The sequence below is a fragment of the Manduca sexta genome, chromosome 13 (assembly GCF_014839805.1).
Source record: "Manduca sexta isolate Smith_Timp_Sample1 chromosome 13, JHU_Msex_v1.0, whole genome shotgun sequence".
NCBI classification, from domain to species: domain Eukaryota; kingdom Metazoa; phylum Arthropoda; class Insecta; order Lepidoptera; family Sphingidae; genus Manduca; species Manduca sexta.
Window position 1 is genome coordinate 8,391,186 of NC_051127.1, and position 23,025 is coordinate 8,414,210.

Here is a 23,025-nt window from a genome sequence, read left to right on the forward strand (position 1 = left end):
CGAGTGGGCTGGAGTACTTGCGTACACGTTTGCTAGATTATATTACCAAGTTTTAGTACATTTATTATTTTTTTGCTACCTGCTCTTTGCTGAATTTATTTTTTTAGTATCTGTTAGGACAATGTGGGAAATAATTGATAATAAGTTCAGATTAAATGTTTTGTTAAGTCTTCTAAGGTCGAAAACTAAACAATTATCTATCCATTTACTAAATCGTCTGCGAAATAAAAGTCTCATTGGACACAAACATTTTAACTTGGTGTAGTTAATAGCTTACCTGGCGGAGAGCGAGGGCGGGCGAAGTACTTCGAGCCTACTGGAGGTAACTACGGCCTGGGGCAGTAGTCCGCGCGCCGCGGGATACGGTACACGTATTTTCCGATGTAAGGGAGCACGTTTCCGACGCATAACCAAACTTTAACAAACGTGAATTGAGTGCATTGGACTGAAGTGAATTTTACGGTAGGCACTATTAACATTGTATCTACGGTTTTACAATCGTGAAAAAATATTTCTCAATTTATTGCTTTTTGCGTGTCTAAAAATTTGTAAAAAGTAAAAAAAAACAATGTTTCCCACGCAGTTTAAATTATGATGCACGAACGTTGCTTGTTTATTTTATTTCGGCGCTGTCATAGTTTTGACTGTACAGTTTCCGTTGCGTTGATGACAGATATCAACTGTTCCGCGGTTCGTGAATTGCTTTAGTGGGTTATTTGAATCTGTACCTAAATATTGATGTAGTAAGGCTTTATGTTCATTAGTTTATTGGAAATATCAATATTTGCACATTATTTGTATTATTTTTTTTGTTATCATTTTGCATTTGTATTTATTCCAAATAATTGCTTTAAATTTTGTTAGAAATATAAATTTCGATGCAAACGAAGTAAAATAATTTGCGACCATCGTGTTTATTTAATGGTATTGTAACATGAATAGTTGCTTTAAAAGTTCTGTTAGAAATTTGGTTTTGATGCTTATTTTCATTCTATATTTATCAATAATTTACTTAACAGCTTATTGAGGTCAATATTCATTTCTGCATTATGTAGCCATAAATATATGCACGATTAATGTTTACATACCGACAGACTAGTCGGAGCTTTTTCCTTACTTTTGGCTACAAGATAATAAATAAATATTTAACTAATAATGGCTAAGTTCATCATGAACAGTGCATAGATATTGCATTAAGTGTCACATTTTTTTATTCTTTGGAATTTAGAATTCTTGTTGTTATGTACTAAAATCAAACGCATTCCTTTTAAATAATGGAGTTGATAAGGTTTTTATACACGTGCGAGTGATATTGAGAGAGACAGTGTTCAGTTAGTATTTATTTATTATGCTTTATTAATGACTTCAACAATTGTACTTTCTAATAGTTTGTAATTCCACTTTTCTTTAGCGTTACTATGCTTCTCTAAATAATTTATTTTATGATCAGATTCCATCGTCTTTTGTATGGCGACCGACTTTAACCAAGAAGGCTATCTAGATCTATCCTTTTCTTAAATCACAATCTTATGTGATTCTTTTAAAGTAAATAATTTTTAAATCGGTAAATTTTTTGTTAACAAAAACTACAACAAAATTATTGTATTTATAATCTTGAAACAGGTGTTCTAAATTAGAAAAATAGATTTGGTCGTAAAATATCAAAACTCATAGTGCTTAAAAACAGATTTAACAAAGAACGACGAATGATACTTGATTGAATACTCATAAATGACATATCTTGTTTTTATTCATTTTAAATGTAGTGGACCCATCTAGGTTTTTAGTAGATATTTATTTATGTTTTTAAGTTCTAATGTGCAGAAAATATTATTTTAATAACTTATCAATATGTCCGTCGGACAACGAGCGTACACAGGTTGTGAATTCTGGATTACTGATAATATTAAATAAAGAGATAATATGCCATTAGAACACGCAATGTAGAGCCAATTTTTCTTCCCAATTAAGACGATTGCATACACTATTCGTAAATAATTAATACTTGCTGTATTTTTTTCGTAATGTTTTATTGCATTAACATATTACGACAATATAAAAAATGTGTATGAGTGTAAACTCGTTTTGCCTTTGTTTTGTTAAAAATGCCATATCTATAGCTTTTTATTGCATTATTCTGAATTCAATTCCCAGGGCGTGCAACAGAAATGTGCATGGGTTTTTATTTGAAAATACATTTAAGTTATGTAAGATTGGACTTATTCATCATGGTCGGCGGCTGGAGGTCATGGCAAAAAAAAAAATGGAATTAGATACCGCTATACCAATAGTTTTACAATTTTCACATGGACGGATATGAGGTCGGAATATGGGTGCACTGGTTGCGCCTCTGCCCGAATCCTTGGGGGATACATGCGCAGTGGTAAAAGGTGAAATTTTCCTAAAGGGGAACCCGATAAAACATAATAGGTGTTATATGCATAAATACAGTCTGCAAATAATTTATGCGGTTATCATTTATTTAAGCGGTGATAGCCTAGTTGGGTCTGGAACGGACTGCCAAGACGAATGTCCGCAGGTTCAAATCCCATGGGTACACACTAGAGGAGGCCCGTGCTCAGCAGTGGGCAAGTATATAATACAGGGCTGATATTATTATTTATTATTAAATAATTTAAATGATAGGTACATGCTTTATAAACTCTACGCCACATAGTTGTAACGCTACGGGTCCACACCCTTAGCCACTACAAGCGTAATCATAACAATGTCTACAAGATTTTTAATAATAGCTAAAATATATCCATAAATTTTCATTCAAAACATTTAAAATTAATTGTATCCAATCATGTTAATGGTTATGTTAAGCATTTTACTAATCATGACTATTTCTATGACAAAAGTAAAAGTTTAGAGATGTTTAAAAGTTTACAGACAATATTCATCGTAGAATAAATATCGATGATATTTTGAACACAAATATATGATTAAGATTTTAATTTTTTTTATATTTATTAGGTCCACAGAATGGATTTCAACAGCAACATTCATTAAATACAATGATCTGGTACTTTAAATTTTAAATATTTGTAACCTTCTAGACGAGAATACAACAATAATACACAGAAAATAAAATGAAGACATTGAAAATCTTATATAGACAATTTTTTACATACATACATGACACAAGTTGGGTGTCGAAGTTAAATAATATATTTAAACTAGCTTTTACCTGCGGCTTGATTCGCGCGAAAAAGATTTTCCCGGATAAATATTTTCCCCGGACAAAAAGCCTATAGGACTCTAGAGTAATATAACTTCTTATCAGCGAAAAATATTTTAAAATCGATTTATTAGTTCCTGAGATGAGCGCGATCAAACAAATAAACTCTTTAGCTTTATATGTTAGTATAGATAGATAAGAATGCTAGATTTTATCCCATAATAGTGCATAATGGTAGTTTTATACCCAAAATCATTTATCACGAGCGGAGTCGCGATCTAAAGCTTGTAATCAGTATTCATTAGGCCGTCCGTATACTGCGTAAGAACCAGCGAGATGTTTAGTATTATATCAACTTCATAATTTACTTGGCAAAGTGGGTTTTTTCACGCGGCAGGAATAAATTAGAATATTATGAGGCACGGAGCAAGATATTAAAAAGGTGACGATTAACTCTACGTTATGAGAAAACGTTTTTGTAAGAATTAACTCGACTCATACTTTATTCACATTAATTGTGGATATGATTTGTTAACTACTTAAATAAAAATTATTGAATTGATTGTCATAATGAGTGACATTTTGCTTACGAGATGATGAGCATATCTTTATTTTATTATACTAGGAAACAAACAGTGCAATTATATTTATAACATAATGGCATTAAGACTAAAATACATAGACAAGTAAGGTATTCACTAATGAATATTAAGAATTTAATATCAAATTAAGAGCAAAATTAGTACAAAAAGCAACATTAAAATTACATACAACTAATATTTTCTTTAACTTTAAGTAGGAGCCTATCAGTCCTATAAAGTCAATTTAACTGGTTGGCTATTGATTTAAGCAGTAAAAATATACTATTATATGCTTTGTCCCATCAAATCATACAAAAAAAGTTTTCGGTATGCACATACATATTTGACATTTCACTGTATTGACATGTCGTGTGTGTAAGACATGACATATTTAAACCAGTGCGAACAAAAAAGGCAGCTGGTATTTGACACTTATAGTTAATGTATGAAAACGTCCCAATTGGGGTAATTTTGAGCCTTCAGAATGCGCGTCCTAATGGTATAACATATGTATATACCTAGTACCTACCCCCTTATTCATAGACGTTTTTTATCGAACGATCGAGTAAGGCTGTGATAACAAGTCTGTTTCTCAGTGCTGACGGCATGGCAGTCTTCGCAGTGCGTAGACGTAGTGCCGTTGTGATTGGCTAATATTGAAATACAACAATAATAACCAATCACAACGGCCCTATGTCTATTTCTCAGTGCCGTTGGGCACTGAGAAACAGGCTTGTTATCACAGCTTTACTCCGTCCTTAGATAAAAAACGTTTATGAATAAGGGGGTTATTTATTCTATTAAACATCATTGACTATAATGTCCATCAAACAAAAATCAAGATAGCAAGAATATACTTAATATGGACGTTTGTGATACACATATTGCTGTCTCATTATTACAAGGTTCCTAGTCATTTTTTTGCAAAAAAATAATTATATATACATAAAAAATTTTAACATTCATTTTTAAAACATAAATAAAAATTAACATAAGACTTTGTCACAGTGAGCCAGCGATATATACAAAGCCCAGTATTATATACTGTCCCACTACCGAGCTGAGGGATTGAGTCCTTAGTCCAACACGCTGGCAAAGTGCGGGTTCGCTGACTTCACATAAGAAATTATTATAGGGAATTCTTAGTTATGTAGGTTCCTTTACAATTTTCTTTATACTATTAAAGCTAGCGATATAATTGAAAAATTAAATACTCATAACTTCTATAGGGTGTGCCTTGCATGTTGAACCTTTCGACTGGACAGTCCGTTCCATTTTCAACTATCTATCGTGCTATTTCAGTTCTCTTACCTAGTTAAATATATTTTACAAACTATTAACCCCCGTGGGTATGCCCAACATGGTGAAACGACCCAAGCTCCAGTAAAGGTTCGTGGCACTGTAGCTCATTATGCCAAGTAATAAACATTGTGGTACATTTCATTAGGATTTAAGACCTACTTGCACTAACAAAGTTAAACCGAGGTTTAAACTGAAAGCTGTCAGTTTTGTTCAAATACAAAATGGTGGTGACAAGATGCTTTTTAAGCATCCAGCAAGTTTCTCGGCTTTATTATTGTGTGAGCACTTAGCTTAAATCTATTATGTCAATTAACAAGAGATTATTTTGAAGACGTCAAATAGATATTATATTTTATAATAATTTAATTGTTTGAATATTTAAATAGCTTTTATCTGTGATTTAGTTCATATAAACTATTGTATCTTATTTTTAAAAGATGCCTACATGTTAATCCGATGTAATCGCCTTTGATCCGAATCCGATACACAATAATATTCATAATCTTCCCAATTTATAATAATATTTCATCACGTAATCAAGGTAATAGTATTTTAATTATATTTTCTCATTTTACGCACTCGTACAAGGGTTATAGTGAGTAACATTATCACAACAATATCTTTTTATTTTAATACAGAAATAACTTCGACTATGCATTGTTATCTTATTTCATTCTACAATAACAGCATAAATTATCATATTCAAAGGTGGGCGCTCTGGTTACTGTGGGCGGTATAATATGGGAAATCTATTACGAATAAGAACAAAATGGGTATTGAAAATACTCGCAAAGGTATAAATTTAATGCTGTCTTATAGGAATGTTAACAATTTGTATATTTTTTTATTTGTAGAGGAGTTTCTGTAGAATAAGTTTTATTTAGGCGTACTATAGCGATATGAAACTTTCGCATATTCTTATGTATATTGAATTAAATACACAAGCCTTATATCCTTGAAGGGTTAAGCAGATGCTAAATTAATGTATCTTTAATTTGAAGAATCTATCGCAAACAAATTCCAGTTCTGGATAACTCAGGTGTTCTTTTTTCGAAAAACTCAAATTGGATTTGTTTGATCTGAGATTTACTTCATACACCTTTCAGTTCACAATCTAGGTACCTACTCTATCTCTACTTGAATCAGAATTATCATGTATAATCAACACTAGGGTATTAATAAATTTACAAATTTATATTCTATCAGCCCGTCGCCGTCCACTGCTGAACGTAGGCCTCCTCAAGTGAACGCCACCCATCCCGATCTTGTGCAGCCCGTATCCATTCGCTACTCTCCGCTTTTTTCAAGTTAAAAAGTTACTACCTTATTCATAAACGTTATTTATCTAAGGACAGAGTATTGCTGTGATAACAAGTTTGTTTCTCAATGCTGACGGCATGGCAGCCTTCGCTGTGCGTAGAAATCCGTTGTGATTGGCTAATGAAATACAACATTAATCTAGTTGGCTGTCAGATAAACAAACCTGAACAAACAGCAAGCTGTCAGATAAATAAAGCTGAGAAACGGACTTGTTATCACAGCGATGCCCCGTCCTTAGATAAATAACTTTTATGAATACGGGCGTTAGTCTTTTTTTCCAAGAAGCAACTAACTTGAGTCTAAATTTTATCACTACTTAAACACTTGCACTCTAATTTAACTTCAGACTGTTCCGGAATATCTTAATGTATTTATGTGTTGAAACAGCGACTCTTAGTAAATAAAATTAAATAGTTAATATAAGGCAACTCCGAATGCACTTGGACAATCTTCGGCAATACTTACTACGTAGAGTTTTAGGCAGTTATTCCTGGTAGGTATTTGATTGGTATTTATTATTACAGCAGCATGATTTTGTATTTTAAATATTTCTTATAATTATATATATAAACAGTATATATTTTTTTCTTCAATATTTCAAATAGATTGGTTATCATGCATAGAACCATGGTTATCAATAAAGGATTGCAAGCACTATTTATACCTGTTTCCAGAAATCTAATCGCAGTTTCTGAAAAATAGTTAACCGGAAAAGGTAGCCAATTTTACAATTTTTATGAATCCAGTCCGAAATTACGAAAATTGGCGAGGTGCACTCTGGAACAGCTATCTCTGTAGCATTAGTTTATGTAAGTTAAAGCGCGGGCTTTCCTTATTACAAGGCATAACAAACAAATGCAAAAACTAGGACAAGGTACAAAGGGGACTGATAATTTGTATTAGGGTTAATTATATTAAAATGTGCTGGTGTCGGGCTAATTGCTTCGCCGTAAAGTTTATGAGTGTTTTTGCGAAATTGCGTACGTACACGCACTAATATAGGTATAGTTATTCTAAATCTTTTTGAATGCCCTGAATGTAGTTATTTACGTTTCTGTACTTAGTATCAGACAGTTTCTTCATAAGTTGACATATTAATAACTAAAATGATTGCCTCGTATTGTTGTATTACGGCACGATTGCAGTGATGAGGTCACTGGCTCGATATCCAGGAATCGGTATCAGTCCGGAGTCTGAAACTTGTGCTCGATATGGCGATAGGCTCGCCCCCTATCACATCATTGGACAAACGCACGGCCAAAAGTGAGTGCACCAGTTGTGCCTGCCTAACCTCTACCCCTTAGGGGAGAAACGCCACGCACGGCGAAAAGTGGGTGCACCAGTTACGCCTCTGCCTACCCCCTCGGGGATAGAAAGCATGTATGTATGAGTGTGAATCTACTAAAATAATAGTGAAAATTGTTAACACAGTAAAATTTTCACATTCAGGCAAAAATGACTTATTATTAAGAAACTGACCGAAAGTTTCTGGAAGCAATAGTTGTCCGATCATTCATGGCTATATTCAACACGAAAAATATTGGAAAGGCCCAAGATTAGTCTATCAGGTATACAAATAATGTATTTCCAACCTCTTAAGTAGATTGCTTTATAGAAAATAAAACGCAAAAGGATAAAACTCATTTTAATGCTAATGAAAGCGACTGTAAAACAAAGAATTTCTGCAGACAAAGAATAATGTAAAACGATATTCATTAATACGATGTGGACATCGGACAATATTGATAAACATATTTTTTTAATGTTCGCCATGAGATGTCTGAACACAAAGGATGAGTTTTTAATCCTTTAAAAGCTGTTTTTGAACTCATTATTGATAATGTCTTACTAACAGTGCCGGATTTATATTTTTTATTAGTGTAGGCTACTTTATTTCCGCCGCTCCATGTAGCTACCTACATGGAGGTTTATTTATGTATGTAGGTTTCTAAAATACTTAATAATTTTACACTTGTTTGTATTATGGAAGGCACTAAAGTTAAATAAACGAATGATTAATTAGATCGAGTGAGCGTCCTCTGAAATCTATCGTCCCTAAGAGGCTGTCGCCAATAGGCCGCGGCCTATACGGCCTATTTACATATCCAAGATTGCTTACTAATAAGTAAACAGTTTTAAGATTGAATTATACAGTTTTATGTCTTTGCTAATAAGTGTTCGTTGGCAAAAAGGAAAAATAAACTCTTTGTTACTGTGTACGTATAATATAGATCTATTATGATATCAATATAGTATTTAAATGTATGTCTCACGTATATATTTTTTGTAATGAAATGTTAAAATATATAATTATTTCAATAATGTTTGGCTAGAATAATACTAATCATTATATTCATATATAATTTATATGAAAACATTAAAATCTATTAAAGAACTCAATTATTTATTAATTGTTAATAATATCTAACTTAAAATTTTCTTTCTTTTTAATTTTCTAATGGAGTGTCGAGGCGTATCGACCAACAAAAATTAACTTTGTCTAATAAGCTTTGTCTTTGACATTGCGTGTTGTAAATAACAATCGTTGTAAGAAATTTGAGATTTACTACAAATTATGGGCTTTACTGATGTCATGAACTAGCATATAGAAGCATGTTGACATTGCATTATTAATTGAAACCATATACCGGCTTTGCTTGTTGCATATTATAAAGAATATTTTTGTTTTTTGAAGTCCCAGGTTTTAGTTTTCTGATTTTATTATCTCTCTATAGTTTATTGTGACTATGGTGTGTGGGCGTATATTGAATTAACGTATAATGTTACCGCCCTGTCGAGTTCTCTTAGAGTAGTGGTAGTGGCATTAGGGAGTATAAATAAATGTACTTTTTATGAATGTTTATTTTGTACAAAACTATTTTTACGTCAGCTATAGTTATAGTAATTTATTGTAGTGTTATTTTCAAGAAGATAATTATGTGGTTTAATTTAAAAAAATCCGTAGGTTTACATTCATCATGTTAAACTGCTCACATTCACCACGTTTTTATTAAAAAAAGATGTCTTTGCAAACCAGTCTGATCTATTCATATAAGCTTTTAAGGGGTTACCTACTTCATAATAGGCAAATCAAAGATTATTCAGTGCGGCTCATTGTAATGTATGGCTCAGCATCTTAAGTAAACGCTCGTGTGGCGAAAACATGTAACAAACAAGGCTTTTAGCCAATTTCCTGAGCAAAGATCAAACAATTTCCTCTAAGAGCCATGCCCAAAATCAAAGCACGCGAATGGAAACATGATGAAAAAAATATGAATATTCTTGTATAGAAAGTGGAACCAATAAAATATGGAAGCGTGTATCCGATTGATTTGGGAATACGTATTACGAGAAACTATGTTTGGATGAGTTGTTTTAATATGGCCAAACCGTTACATTTATAAATATTACTTTAAAAATAGATCATCTAGACTTGCGGTTTTGTTTTGTTAAATTTAAGTACTTAGTTCAATAATAGGGTTTTTGAATTATTATTATTTATAACTTTTATGTAACATGTACGTCGTTTAAACAGAAGAAATCATTGAAATGTGGTGAAAAATATTCAAGTTACAAGCCATTGCAATTAGATAGTAGGGGTAAGTGTCAAAAAACAGAAAAGGGATGAAATACTTGCATGTGACGTCATCGTGAATTACGATGCGTGCGAAAGAAAGAGATGGAGCGATCTCCCACTTCGCGCCCTTTCCTGCACGTAGCAATATTTGAAATATGAATAACCACTCCATTTATTATCGAATTTTAATTCTGTTTTCACAGCATGACTACTTTTGTTGTACTAATTGCTGTTACATATTAAAAAATGCAAAAAATACAACATAGCCAAATACCCTATTATTTGAGTATTTTGAAGCCTTTAGTGCAGGTTAACTATGCGTTTAGCACCTATATTCAAAAATAAAACTATATGCAAACTACCGTCGAATGCATAGTGTCGGCAATTTTATAGTTTTCTTTGGCTTTGTTCAACTTTGTTTATCTGACAGCTAACTAAAGGAAAGTTCTCAATAGCCAATCACAGCGCTTTTATGCCTACGCATTGCGTAGGCTGCTATGCCGTAGGTACTGAGAAACAGACTTATTATCATAGCATTACTCCGTAATCAGCTAAACAACGTTTGTCAATACGGGCCTTTAGTCAACTATAGGTTTTATTGACATGCCTTAAGGTGAAGCCACACGGGAGTTAAGTAGACACTACAATTTCAATGTAAATGCCACACGAGCGTTGGTGCGTCTCAAAGTCATATAGCATAATATACTGACGACACTTACTGGTGGTAGGTCTCTCATAGGTGGGAGTCCGCCTGGATAGGAACCTCTTCAATGTCTATTTCGGCCGCCAAGTAGCAGTGTGTAGTCACTGTTGTGTTCTGGTTTGAAGGGCATTGTAGCAAGTATAACTAATGAACATAATGAGCCTTAACTTCTCATGTCTCAGGATGGCAAGTGCAGTGGAATACCAAACAATACTTTGTAATTCAAGATGTTGGATGGTGTTCCTTCTGTTTATGGGCGGTCGTATCGCTTACCATCAGGCGTCTCGTCATACAAGCAGCAATAAAAAAAAACCTCGCAACGTTCTAGAACTAAAAGTACGTTTATTGATTGATTTTTTTTATTTTGTTTTTGATTCTCGTTTGTGAAAAATAGGTATTTTTAATTGCCTCAGTAGGCAAACGAATAAGCGGTTCGCCTGATTGTAAGCAGCACCACCCATGGACTAAAGCAATGCCAGGGGCACAGCCTACGCTTTTGTCCCCTTACCAACATTTTTCATCCTTCACCAAAAAGGCTTTACTTCACACAAAGAAAAAACGTTTCGTTCTTAACGTGTATAGGTTTTGAAGTTTTTAATTTGTTCAATTACTTTTGTGAATTTACATCTCGAGTAGGTATATGCGGCATGTTAATTTTATTATTACTACAGAATAATTTAGTTACTCATTTGTTAATGAAGCTTAACCAGAAGTCACATTATATAATTCATATTTCCTACACTAAAATAATTTACTACCCACGCCTGTTATTAAAAAAACGTGACGAATGGAACTCGAAATACACGCAGCGTATAAAATGAACGGATTTATAGAGGTATTATGCTATAGTATCAACTAATGATAGCAATGCTTATGAGCTAATTAACTTAATAATCCGTTAATAAAATCATAAAACTCGCCTATTCGCTCGGACGTGATAGTGGCTCTGGACTGTATTAAAAAAATCGCACGAAATCATTTCATTTTTCTACGTATTTTATTTCCTACAAATATTTTAAGTATAAGTGTAAAAATATGTTAGGAATTCAAGTCCTTGATTAATATAGGCTACTTTTTTAACCGACTTCAAAAAAAGGAGGAGGTTAACAATTCGACGTGAACTTTTTTTAATTTTTTTTTTGTTAATGTATTTATCTAGCTTAACTAGCAACTTTAATTAGGCACCGACTCCAAAATTGGTATCCAATATATAACTGTTATGTGAAATTATTTTTTGGTTTTGAGTGGTTTTTGAAGGCGGTTTAATTTTTTGTTAAAATTATTTTTATCATGATAAGATGTTTTTAAGAAATAATTTGATTTTGTTTTGTTCAAAGTGAAAACTAGTGACTTATAAAAGATTTCATTTTTGTTCTAATAATAAAAAAAACTGTGTATAGAACACAGCTTTACAATTAGTGCTCATTTTGTACGTAATTTAATTACTTAGTGAGTATGTACTAGAGTTTTGAATCTGGTAACAACTCGTAAAAGGCTTTGTAGTGACGTTCGTGCCAGTGATCAGGGGATCATTACACCTTATTTTATAATTTTAATCAATGTTGGTATCATGGCCTATGCCATGATAGAGTACACCAATAATAATGATTTCCAATTATTATAACTTCTAGTTGACCACATGCTTGTTGTCTTGAAAATAATACTTTACAATAAGTTACTCGAACTGTAGATGTAAAATAAAAATAATGTAAGTTTCGAAAAAAAAAATAATATCAATAAAAGTAATTTTCATTTTACACGCTCTAATGCTACTATTATTATTATATTTAAGAGAATTTGTCGCAGCGGCAACATCACACTTTAGGTCAGAAATACACTCACGCACACGACACATTCGTACTAAACTAAAATGATCAAAAAATCCGATTTTTGATATAAATATTCGCTATTCATGGATGATTTTTGGTACAATGTTAATGGAGGTAAAGACGAGTATGTGGTTACTTTCGTTAACGAAATATCAAAATGACCCTGTATAATAGAGAGCTCATGATATAGATATACAACAGAATTTTTTTAGTACAGGGGCCGTAGTAAAGTTGCCTGCGAACATTCATTAACACTAAAGTTATGTATGAGAATGATACAATATAGCAACAGACTTATCGATAGTATATATCATTTCCAAACTTTTTTTTTCTATTAGCGTCAACGATTGTAGAAAGGCATTTTTGATACGAACCCAGGTCAATATCGTTATTTGGCGGCTTACTTGAACTAAAGCGTAGAACCATAGAGGCTGCTGATGAAATCTTGCCTCCGCTCCATCGGTCCGCACGCATAGCTAAATCGGGACTAGGGGAAATATATTCTCTCTCACGGTGAAAATATAAATATATAAAACGGTACATTTTCGCCGCGTACTCAGACTAAAAGCTGGAAAATAAGGGCACGTGTCGTCTAAACTATATTAGCGCTTCAACACTTGCTTCGGGTCGTTTAGTTGCCTTTGATGAAGGATTTGCTCGCTGAAAGCTTTTGTTAAAATTTCCTTGAAGAATTCCCTTTTAAAATAAACAGTAGAGTAGCTTGGCGGAAGCGCAGTGAATTGCAGCAAGAAATTGAAAAAAAAAAAATGTTAGATCACAGTTTTTCAACACGGCCTTTAGAAATGTAGCGAACGGGGTGCCTATAAACCTACATACTTTGAGCGCACAGATCTTCAATTCGTAAGGAGTTGAAATAAGGCCAAAAATATACTTACCTATATCAGTCTGTATACAGGCATACATTTGCTTTTATTCATTGACGTATATTCTACCGGCTTTTATTTAAATTTATAAAGTTATCAATAGGTATTTTGACATGCAAACCGGTATTCGAAATTTAAAATACAGTCGGCATAACAAAATCTTGGCTTGAAGGTAGACTGCATTTTCTAAGTGGAGCGAGGACGAGCACGAAACCTATTCTCGACTCAACGCATTATATTGTACGTTTGAAGTTATGGAAATAGACTTAGTGTTAATAAAAAATCTAAAAATTCTACATTTGCATTATGGTCTAGATTTTAACCCATTTTGTTACTCTTTATGCATGTCTTTTTATTTAGTTATAAAAGCGTTGTTTATAAAACCGAATGCATTGTTATATCTGTTCGCATAGTAATATATTTAGATACCGCTGACATAAATATTGCGCATCTATACCGAAAAATTTAGATCTAAGTAACTACAAAATATGTTTGCACTATCTAAACATATAAAGTGACAACTGATTAAAAATTCCCTTCCAATTTGCACGGCGACTTGTCTGTATATTAATGTTTGAACACAAATGAGGGACTATGTACTTTGTTGCAGGTGGTCGGTCCTGAAGCGAGCACTGCTAAAAGAGTACTGAATAATTCATCGGGATATTTAACCGCGTCCCAAAAGTCGGCCGTGCGTGCTACCACTACTGTCTGTCCAAGAACGTATTATGTTGCAAAGATTACCCAGATTACTCAAACGGAAAGGACATTTAAATAACTTGTAATTACGATTATGTTAATTTATATCGCTGTATATAAATTTATGTCACTAAAAAGTTGGATTGATAATAATGATTCGAAAATAGAGGACAATAAAAATGTGACTAAAACATGACAACACTTATGTAACAAGACTCAATCAATTTTGTAAACACTAAAATATATAATGTTGCCAAAGTTAACAAAGAAACGCTAATCATCATGTGGATAAATAGTGTGAGTGTTCTAAAATTTGTGCTTAGACATGCACTGCTAGCTACCGTGTGCGCGGTTCTGGTGGCAGCCACCGGCGAATGGAGCGAAGACGCCGAAGATTTAGGTAAGTCGTATATTTCCTTAACGTTCAATGCCAAGTGAAAGATAAGAGTTTGTGGCTTGGAATTGTGACTTATGGATATATTTCACATTGTTTCCCTGTAATTTGCGTTTCTACTAGTGGTGAAGGGTGCATATAAACCGATTCCTGCAGGCTTCCTTTTCGTAATTTACATGAAATCAAGTTATCATTACAACGATCTGCAAATCGCATTTATGCATATCAGTAATTATACGTTGTGTAGGGTTTCTTTTCAAAAACTTTCACCCTTCGCCACTGGTTTCTACGATGGTTTATTCAAGGTTATTACAAAAGCAATAAAATGATCACTAACACGATTAAGATAACAATCCAATTTTCCTTTCTTGTTGTCCTAAAATAGTACTACGTGTTTACAGGTAAAGAAAGCCAATACATAGTAACTTCGTAAAGTAAACGAACGTAGAAGGCATAACATCGGCTGAGGTAACTAAATGACAAAATAAATTTCAGTGCAACAAATTACGGTTGGTGCGCAAAGAAGCGGGTGCTATTCGAACGGTCTGATTGTTCAAATACTTGTCTAGAATTCGAAAAGCACAAATTTCACCGAACAGGGTACCACACGAAAGCTGAACAAATTCACATTTTTATTCCGGAAGCCGGTATCAGTTCGAACAACAAAACTTTGCATTGTCCTCGTTTTGAAACAGACCAATCTTTGATCGGCTCGCTTCCTTCTATCTCCATACCTGTTAGTGGGCAGAATTGGAGTTTCAAGGGAAATAGAGCTGGCGTCACGCCAGACAATTTCTTTGTCTTTGTCAACGCCCTTTCAAGTCTCATCGATGCAGGTATTTCCATTATTGAAGGACTTTTCTCGATTCCTACGCCTGCTTTGCTCGCCAATGATTGCTGAGACGTATTGTTAATAGAAAAATTACTTTGTTTCTTCGTGTGTTAACTTTAAACGATACGTACACGTAAAAGAAAAAATAATGAACCAATTATAGAAAGCAAAATGAAATTTAGTTGTTTCACGCCGAAGAATAAATTAAAAGAGCGTGAAATATAAATATTTATGAATTAAATTGTAGTGAATTTGACTATGGAAATTAATTTAAGAGAAAGTTTTACTATAATTGGCAATTAATGTAGTGTAAACAGGACCCTGAATTCACAATTAGTATCTTAAGATAAACGGTCGGGTTTTATTATAAAGGAATAAAATATAGACAGTTTGCCATAAGGAATACGCAAATAGCTGCTCAATATAGTAATCTTGAGAGTATCATGATCGAAATGGCCTATCCTGTAGGTTGTGACGTGATACGTTTGATTGTTGGCGCGCCGAATAGGCCTTTGAAATAGAAGCTAAATTGCTTTTACCAACAACTACTGTCTACATTTCTGACTCCAATATGATTGACAAAAGGAAATTGAGTACGGAAGATCAAAGTCCGGGAGGCAACGTTCGGTCGTTTTCAAGTCACTGGCCAGTTTAAATTTTTTTTACAGCCCTGTACTCTTCCATTTTGTTTGCGCGCGGTAACATTTCCGTTAGTTAGTGTGGTATGATTGTGGATGGAGATACATATTCTGGAAATTGTTTATCTTAAATTATTTAGGACATTAAATGTGTTCTAACAATTAAAGCATTGTTCAACACTTGAACAGGAATGAAAAAGTATTTTTCCTTACTGTATCTTTCTATTAGATATTCAAATAACTTCTGATGACACTTTATTTCTCATTGTATAATATGAGTACAGTTACAAACATTGCAACTTTACTAGTACTACAATTTTATACGAACATAGAATTTATAATTCGTGCTTACGTCTCTAATAACTTTTTAATATAAATGAAAGGAAGCCTGGCTTACTTTTAATACATGTATAGTTAGAAAGAAGAATGTTGTATCAAGGTAATAAACTTGAATAGTGTTGTTGCAGTTAATATCCAATAATTTTGTATTCTTCATTTAATTATGTAATTTTGTTAAGACTATAAAAACACGTCTGCAAAACTTAACAACTTATGTTAGCTGACGTTGTCAAATAATTATTAAGGCTTAGTCCATGATTTAAGTCTAAGTATGAAAGTTACAAATTCTTAATACAAATAAATGATGAATAAATGAGTTTGACTTCGCCCTTGTGACTTTGGAAATGTTTTTGTTCGGTAAATTGTGGTCACACACGATTATTATAGTTTGTTTGAGTTATTTAGGCGGGTAATGTGGAGGTCAAGATCAATTGTGAGTTAATGCACTAACGAATGTAGTTTTAAAAAAGTGTACTTTAATTCTTTGAATTATGATTTTACAATTTGGGCTATTGCTTGTACTGGTGTGATATTTAATAGTTTCTTTATAATATAAAGTTATTTTTTTTTTAATATGAATGATGTACAGTTCTCAGAATTTTTTACTTCAATATACAAAAATATATTTTTAACTCATGTCTGAATATTGAAAAAATAAAATTATATGCGCCGTAACGATCATGATAATTAATACTGAATACGTATTCAAGCAAATTTGCTCAAGAAAAAAGTTTGATGCATGCTTGCACAAGGAAAGTTCCAAAAATAATTTATTAGTTAGACTACACACTTCAAAAATGTTGTTAACCTATCAGCGAACCGTTAATCGTCAGGCTTGGGTTAAACGGTTTTGAGTGTGAACCTTTTGACTATCGTGAATAACCGCCTCCATGTACGGGTGAGAACTCAAGAGGGGAAAAGCCGCTAGTTAAAAATATTTCCATATTACAAACTAAAATTTGGGGTTGGAATGTTAAAATATTTAATTAAAAAATAATGTGCAAAGTAAGTAGTAGTTGTGTAAAGTGCATTTTATTTATGGTATGAACTAGAAGTTGCTCGCGGCTCCGCCCGCGTGAATGGAATGAAATTACCAGGATAAAATTAGCCAGGACAGGATGTGGTACAGAAGATGGCCTAAACGTATGCTAAATAATATCAAAATCCATTTAGTTTATTCTGCGTTTACTTCCATCAAACATACGGACATTTCAACATTTTCACAAACTTTTTTAAGGTATTTTAAAGATGGAGCAACAAGGCCAGGGGATGCTACTTCTATCAAGGTTTGCGGTGGCATGCGATGCGCACCCCACGACCATCGATATAAGAGAGAATATTGCATGGCGGTCAATAGTCAGTAGCGTATTTTAGCAGAACATAAACTTGTAAATGGATTTCTCCGTTTAAAAACCAATTAAATAAAAGTGTGATATTACTGTGTTATAGAAGAAATTGAAACTACTGTTTGCTGTTCACAAATTAGTCATTTTCATATGCAATTCGTACAATATATATTATATATTTGGGATATTAAAATTCGTATAATATTGAAATTGTCATTTGAATGTGAATTTCGAACAATTTGATTGCCCGAGAATAATTTTTCTCTCTACATACATCCACAATTTTCTAACAGTTCACTCACACTTTCATAGATCGTAGCGATCAAAATCAAATGACCCATTAGATTTCTCTACCTTCTGTTAAAAGTAAAATGTTTATCTTTAAATTGTTTACTAGCCTAGATAGGTTTAACCTGATTTATACAATGTTGACACAATAATTTCGGGTTTTGCAAACGTGTATTTGGTATAACCGAAACTAAGAACTTAATACAAAACATAATATACGGAGGGAGCGAACTACGTATCAAATAGAGGACTTGCCTCCCCCCCCCCGCGATACTCTACTGAGAGCCACAAGAAAACTTACTTTGTAAATCGTGATTAATTATAAGCATTTTGTGTTATTTAAATTAAACTATTTTTCGGATTTTATCGCGGTTTTAATATTTTACTTTTCTCCCGACGTTTTGAAGACTTTGCAGCCTTCATGGTCATGGCGGGGGAGTGAAGTGTTGTTCATCCGCAAAGTCAAAGTTACAATATCTACCTACGTTTTACAAATATACAGCTTTTTGAAATTTTGTGTTATTTTAAAAAAAATCTTTACTTATACAAAAGAACTTAATAAAATCGGTAATTATAGCATGTATCTATCGAGTTACATTTAATGTCCTTTGATGACATTAAGACGGTCGCATGACCCTTAATACGAATGATTTTAGTGTAGCAAAGTTGACCGCGTGACCTTAGTTGCGTGAGTCGTTAGTTGCAGTTTCGAAATTATACAGCTGATCATTATCTTTATATGTTGATTACGATCTGTTTTAGATTCTGATTATAAGTTATTTGCTACGAGTTACGACATTTATTCACTAATTATATTTATGTTTTCGTTTTCATATTTAATTATTTTTAACCGAATTAATTAATTGTTACTGACGGTTGTTGGCAGCGATTTTATATATTTATTATGAAGTACCTATCGTGTTTTTATATATGTCTTTTTATAACTTTTAATAAACTTATAAGTTGCAGATAATCGCGTCCATGTGTTAGTAGTAGGTCGACGTAATATTTTGATATCACCGTATTCTTTATAATTTCACTAGGATATAATATACTCTCTTAAAAGGGTGGGACATACTTGACTGTTCTTATGAACAGAAAAAAAAAAATATTTACTAATATGCATAAGAATTATTTTAAATATTGTTGAGACTATAAGATGATGTAAAAAGCAAAATATTAGAATTGTTTTAAACTGTTAAATATAAAAAGATTGCATAAAACATCTCAGAAATGGAACAAAACTAGACCGAAATTTTTAAAAGACCGAGAAAAGTGCATTGTTATAATAATTATAACGATAAAAAGCAAGAAGGTAGAAAACACTTTAGATCCATCCGCGGAAGAAATGTGAAGACAAAGTAATTGTTTGGCTCGCAGCCAGTCGCCGGCGTCACGGCGCAACCACTTACCAAATCTGAATGTGACAGTTTCAAACTCTTTCTACGTCTTCGAGTTTCTGTTGAGAGTCATTATTGCATGCATGTGGTATTTGCATTCGTTAGTATATTATTAGTTATTTATACCAGATGATTCTGGTTGTTGGATGTTATTTATACCAGATGAATCTGGAAATGTGTCCTAACGATATGCTATTGCAATTTGTGTGAATTGGCTTTTAGGTTAGCTAGGCAAGGGATCATGTCCTCACCGATGAGGATGGCGACGCGATGTCCTTTTATTTCCCCCTATCTGCCAATCCGAGCTGGTTATTTTATTTACCTTATGTAAGGAATACAAGTTCCTCATAAATTTTATCCCTCATTTCGTAAATGTCCGTAGTTTTGTAAGTGATCTTAAGTGTGATTTAGAAATAATAATTATTATTCTTTTAAATTGTCTTGATCTATCATAAGTGTAACTTTGTTCGCCTACGTGATAAATAAAGTATTTTATTTTATTTTTTGATACAATTAATCCAATTTCCATGAAGACCTTTAACCAAAAACCAAGTCTTTACATACCGTTTCGGCATTAAATACCAATAGCTACAGCACCTAAGTAATTAGCCAAGGTAGTCTGAAGTCGATTTCTTGTTCATTGATTTGGAACTTTCTTTGGGCCCTACATCAATATTATAATTAATGGCTAAGTTTGTAGATCATAATCTTTGATTAAATTAGGTCGAGTGGAAAGGTTTATCGTAGATTATTTGAAACTATGTAAATAGAATGTAAAAGTGCAGGGGCGGAGGGCCTTATTCTATATTCTCTATGATAAAAATTTAAACCTTACATTTTTAATGTAGCAGTTGCTTAACACGTGTCATTCCTTATTAGATAGTCAATTATAATCTATTTTGCCTCCATTTCAAATTCATGTATGCTGTGATCACATCTAGAAAGTTGCAAATATTTGTGATAACAATATTTTAGTAAGACTGTATGTTAGGAATTTCCAATTCTTTGTAACAAGTTTTGTAAACCTAATAAAATAAAAAAAAATACAGTAAACGCGTAACACAGCCGTATTACGTTATCTGCGTGGTATTAGCGTAGAATGTTATTCTGTATTCCAATTTCAATTGTCTTAACCGGCATGAGATCACTGATATTTACTTTTTAATAAATCATTGGATGGGTTGCATTACGTACTTTTCATGTTTTTATCAAAATAACATATGGCATAGTATATTGTCCTAGCATTTTTTTAATGCTTTGAATGAGGAAACGAGCTTGCCCTTCACCTGATGGTAAGCGATACGACCGCCCATAAACAGTAGAAACACCATCCAACACCTTGAACTACAAAGTATTGTTTGATATTCCACTGCGCTCGCCATCCTGAGACATGATGTTAAGTCTTATTATTTCCAGCTGATTCGTTTTTAGACCCTCTTTTTTGTGTCGGCTCAGTTAAATGGTAAAGAATTCTCCGGTAAGTTCATCTATTTAATGATATTGTTTTCTGATGTTTACGTGAATGTTAGGTATTAAAATCCTAGACTTCAAGACACTGTGAGCTCATTCTGCGCACATCGGACCACCAACAGTTAAAAAATTAAAAAGTGGTACAATTGTAAAATGTAGGTAGATGTAACTTTGACTTTGTGGATGACCAACACCTCAGTCTCCCCCGTGACCACGAAGGCTGCAAAGACTTCGAAACGTCGGGAGAAAATTAAAATATAAAACCCACGATAAAATCCGAAAAATAGTTTAATTTTAATCATATTGATAAAAAAGTAGTTCTAAAATTGACTTCGCTCCGCATACGCCACACGTTTTAATAGCTGCCTGCTCGAAATTAAATTAAAATCACGTATCCATTTAAAAATGGCCACATCATTAACAGTATTCCATTTTCAAATACGCACAAATAAGGTTGCATAATTAGTCCAGGCTTTCTACACGGGCGAACGTACTAAATAGTAATATACATTTGCAAAGTAAATGAATGATGATGTTGAAACAAAATTGACCATATTTGCGATTAATGCTGTGGATAACGTTTATGCATTGTATTGGACATTTATTAGTGCTTCAAATATTTGTGTGAATGCTTATTAATATTACTATTTTGATATTAATTATTATTTTGGGATTATTGCTGTGGGCGTATAGTGAATTGATACATAAATTATATCTGACGATTAATAATAGTTAATGCTTATTTACCGCAGTTGTGTTTATGCATAACATATATCTTTTTAAAATGATTGTTATCTAATAGTTGGTGTTCGCGGTGTCGGCCGTCGGAATGAATCTTGCATTTTACAGTTTTGGGGCATAAAAAGTGGCCCATATAATAGTCCAGGACAGGTTCTATATGTGTGCCAAATACATTGGAACTTTGAAAGGTTTGAACATATAAATATGTTCAACAAGTTGCGTAGGTATATATAATAGTAAGTGTATAGGGTATTTTGACAAAGCGTTAATAAATAAAACCAGATACCCCTTTTTACCTCTACTAAAATTGTGCCAAATATGATCAATGGATAACGAATATTTTCACCTTAATCCACCAGTTTTAATTTTCTAATTTATTAATTATTTTATAGTTTAATTCGAATATGGCGTGTGCGTGAGAATATTTCTAGCTGAAAGTGTGATAATGCCGCTGCGATGAAATATCTAAGAGTGATAGCAGTGGATTATGGCATGTAAAATTTTAATTATTTTTTATTAATATTTATTTTGTAAGAAACTTACATTTCTTTATTTTACATCTACGGTTCGAGTAACTTATTGTAAAGTGTTATTTTTAAGAAGATAAGTATGTAGTTTTATTTAGTAAAGCAATTTTAAAATGACTATGTCTTTATTACTTACAGAAACCGATTCATGTAATAAGCTGCGACACCCAATTAGGCGATTGTTTTACACTTAATTAAACTGATCTGTCGCTATTTCAATTGTTTGGTTTGATACTGAATATGGGTTAGACTGTTGAATCACCAAAAATATAAACAACCACAGTTATGTAATATTCATAATATTTTCAGTCGAATGAACAGACGATAAATCTATCTCTATTTTCGAAGCTGAATGTCAAGAGTTACATATATTGTAGTAACTCGTAAAATAGGCAAGTTCAGAACAACAAATGTCAGTTACAAAGTAAAGTGCAAACCTAGTATCAAAACAATACGGCTTTAATCGTCAAGGTCAGGTCATATCGGCCCATTATTGCCAGTAGCGTTCGAATTAGAATAAAGTGCAAATATAGTATTTAAGTAAACCTTTATAATTAATTGAAAATACAGTATTAAAACCTCCGTAATAGGTATAAGTCTTCGTCGTCGAGATTAGTTCATATCGTCAGGTCATTAGCGACATTGTCGATTTTTAAATCAGAATAAAGTACAAACCTAGTATTTAGTCAAGTGTAGGTTTGTTTGTTACTGTACGGCCGCCGACGTAAATTAATTGCATATTTGCTCTACCATAATTATGTACTCTACGTAGCGCCGATGCAACTCAATTTGACCCAGTTTTTGCCGCTGCGAGTAAGCTACAATATTTTGAACGCTGCATAATTACCAAAAATACAATAAATTTTCTATTTAATGCTGTGAAAACTGTTAATGGTGTCGACGTGGTTGTTTTTAAACAGTTTTGTTCCTCGTGAACTCCTTATTTTATGTGAAAATTAAGTGTTACATAC

At 32.9% G+C, this 23,025-nt stretch overlaps 1 protein-coding gene across 1 annotated transcript in view; it reads left to right on the top strand.

The window, feature by feature from the left end:
- Window positions 1-355: 355 nt before the first annotated feature.
- LOC115445015 (hemicentin-2) overlaps window positions 356-23,025 on the top strand; it is a 142,205-nt gene continuing 119,535 nt past the window's right edge. The window contains exons 1-2 of the mRNA XM_030171052.2: window positions 356-462; window positions 13,991-14,479. Coding sequence (XP_030026912.2) covers window positions 14,362-14,479 — 118 coding nt within the window. The 5' untranslated portion in view covers window positions 356-462; window positions 13,991-14,361. The remainder of the gene's footprint in view (window positions 463-13,990; window positions 14,480-23,025) is intronic.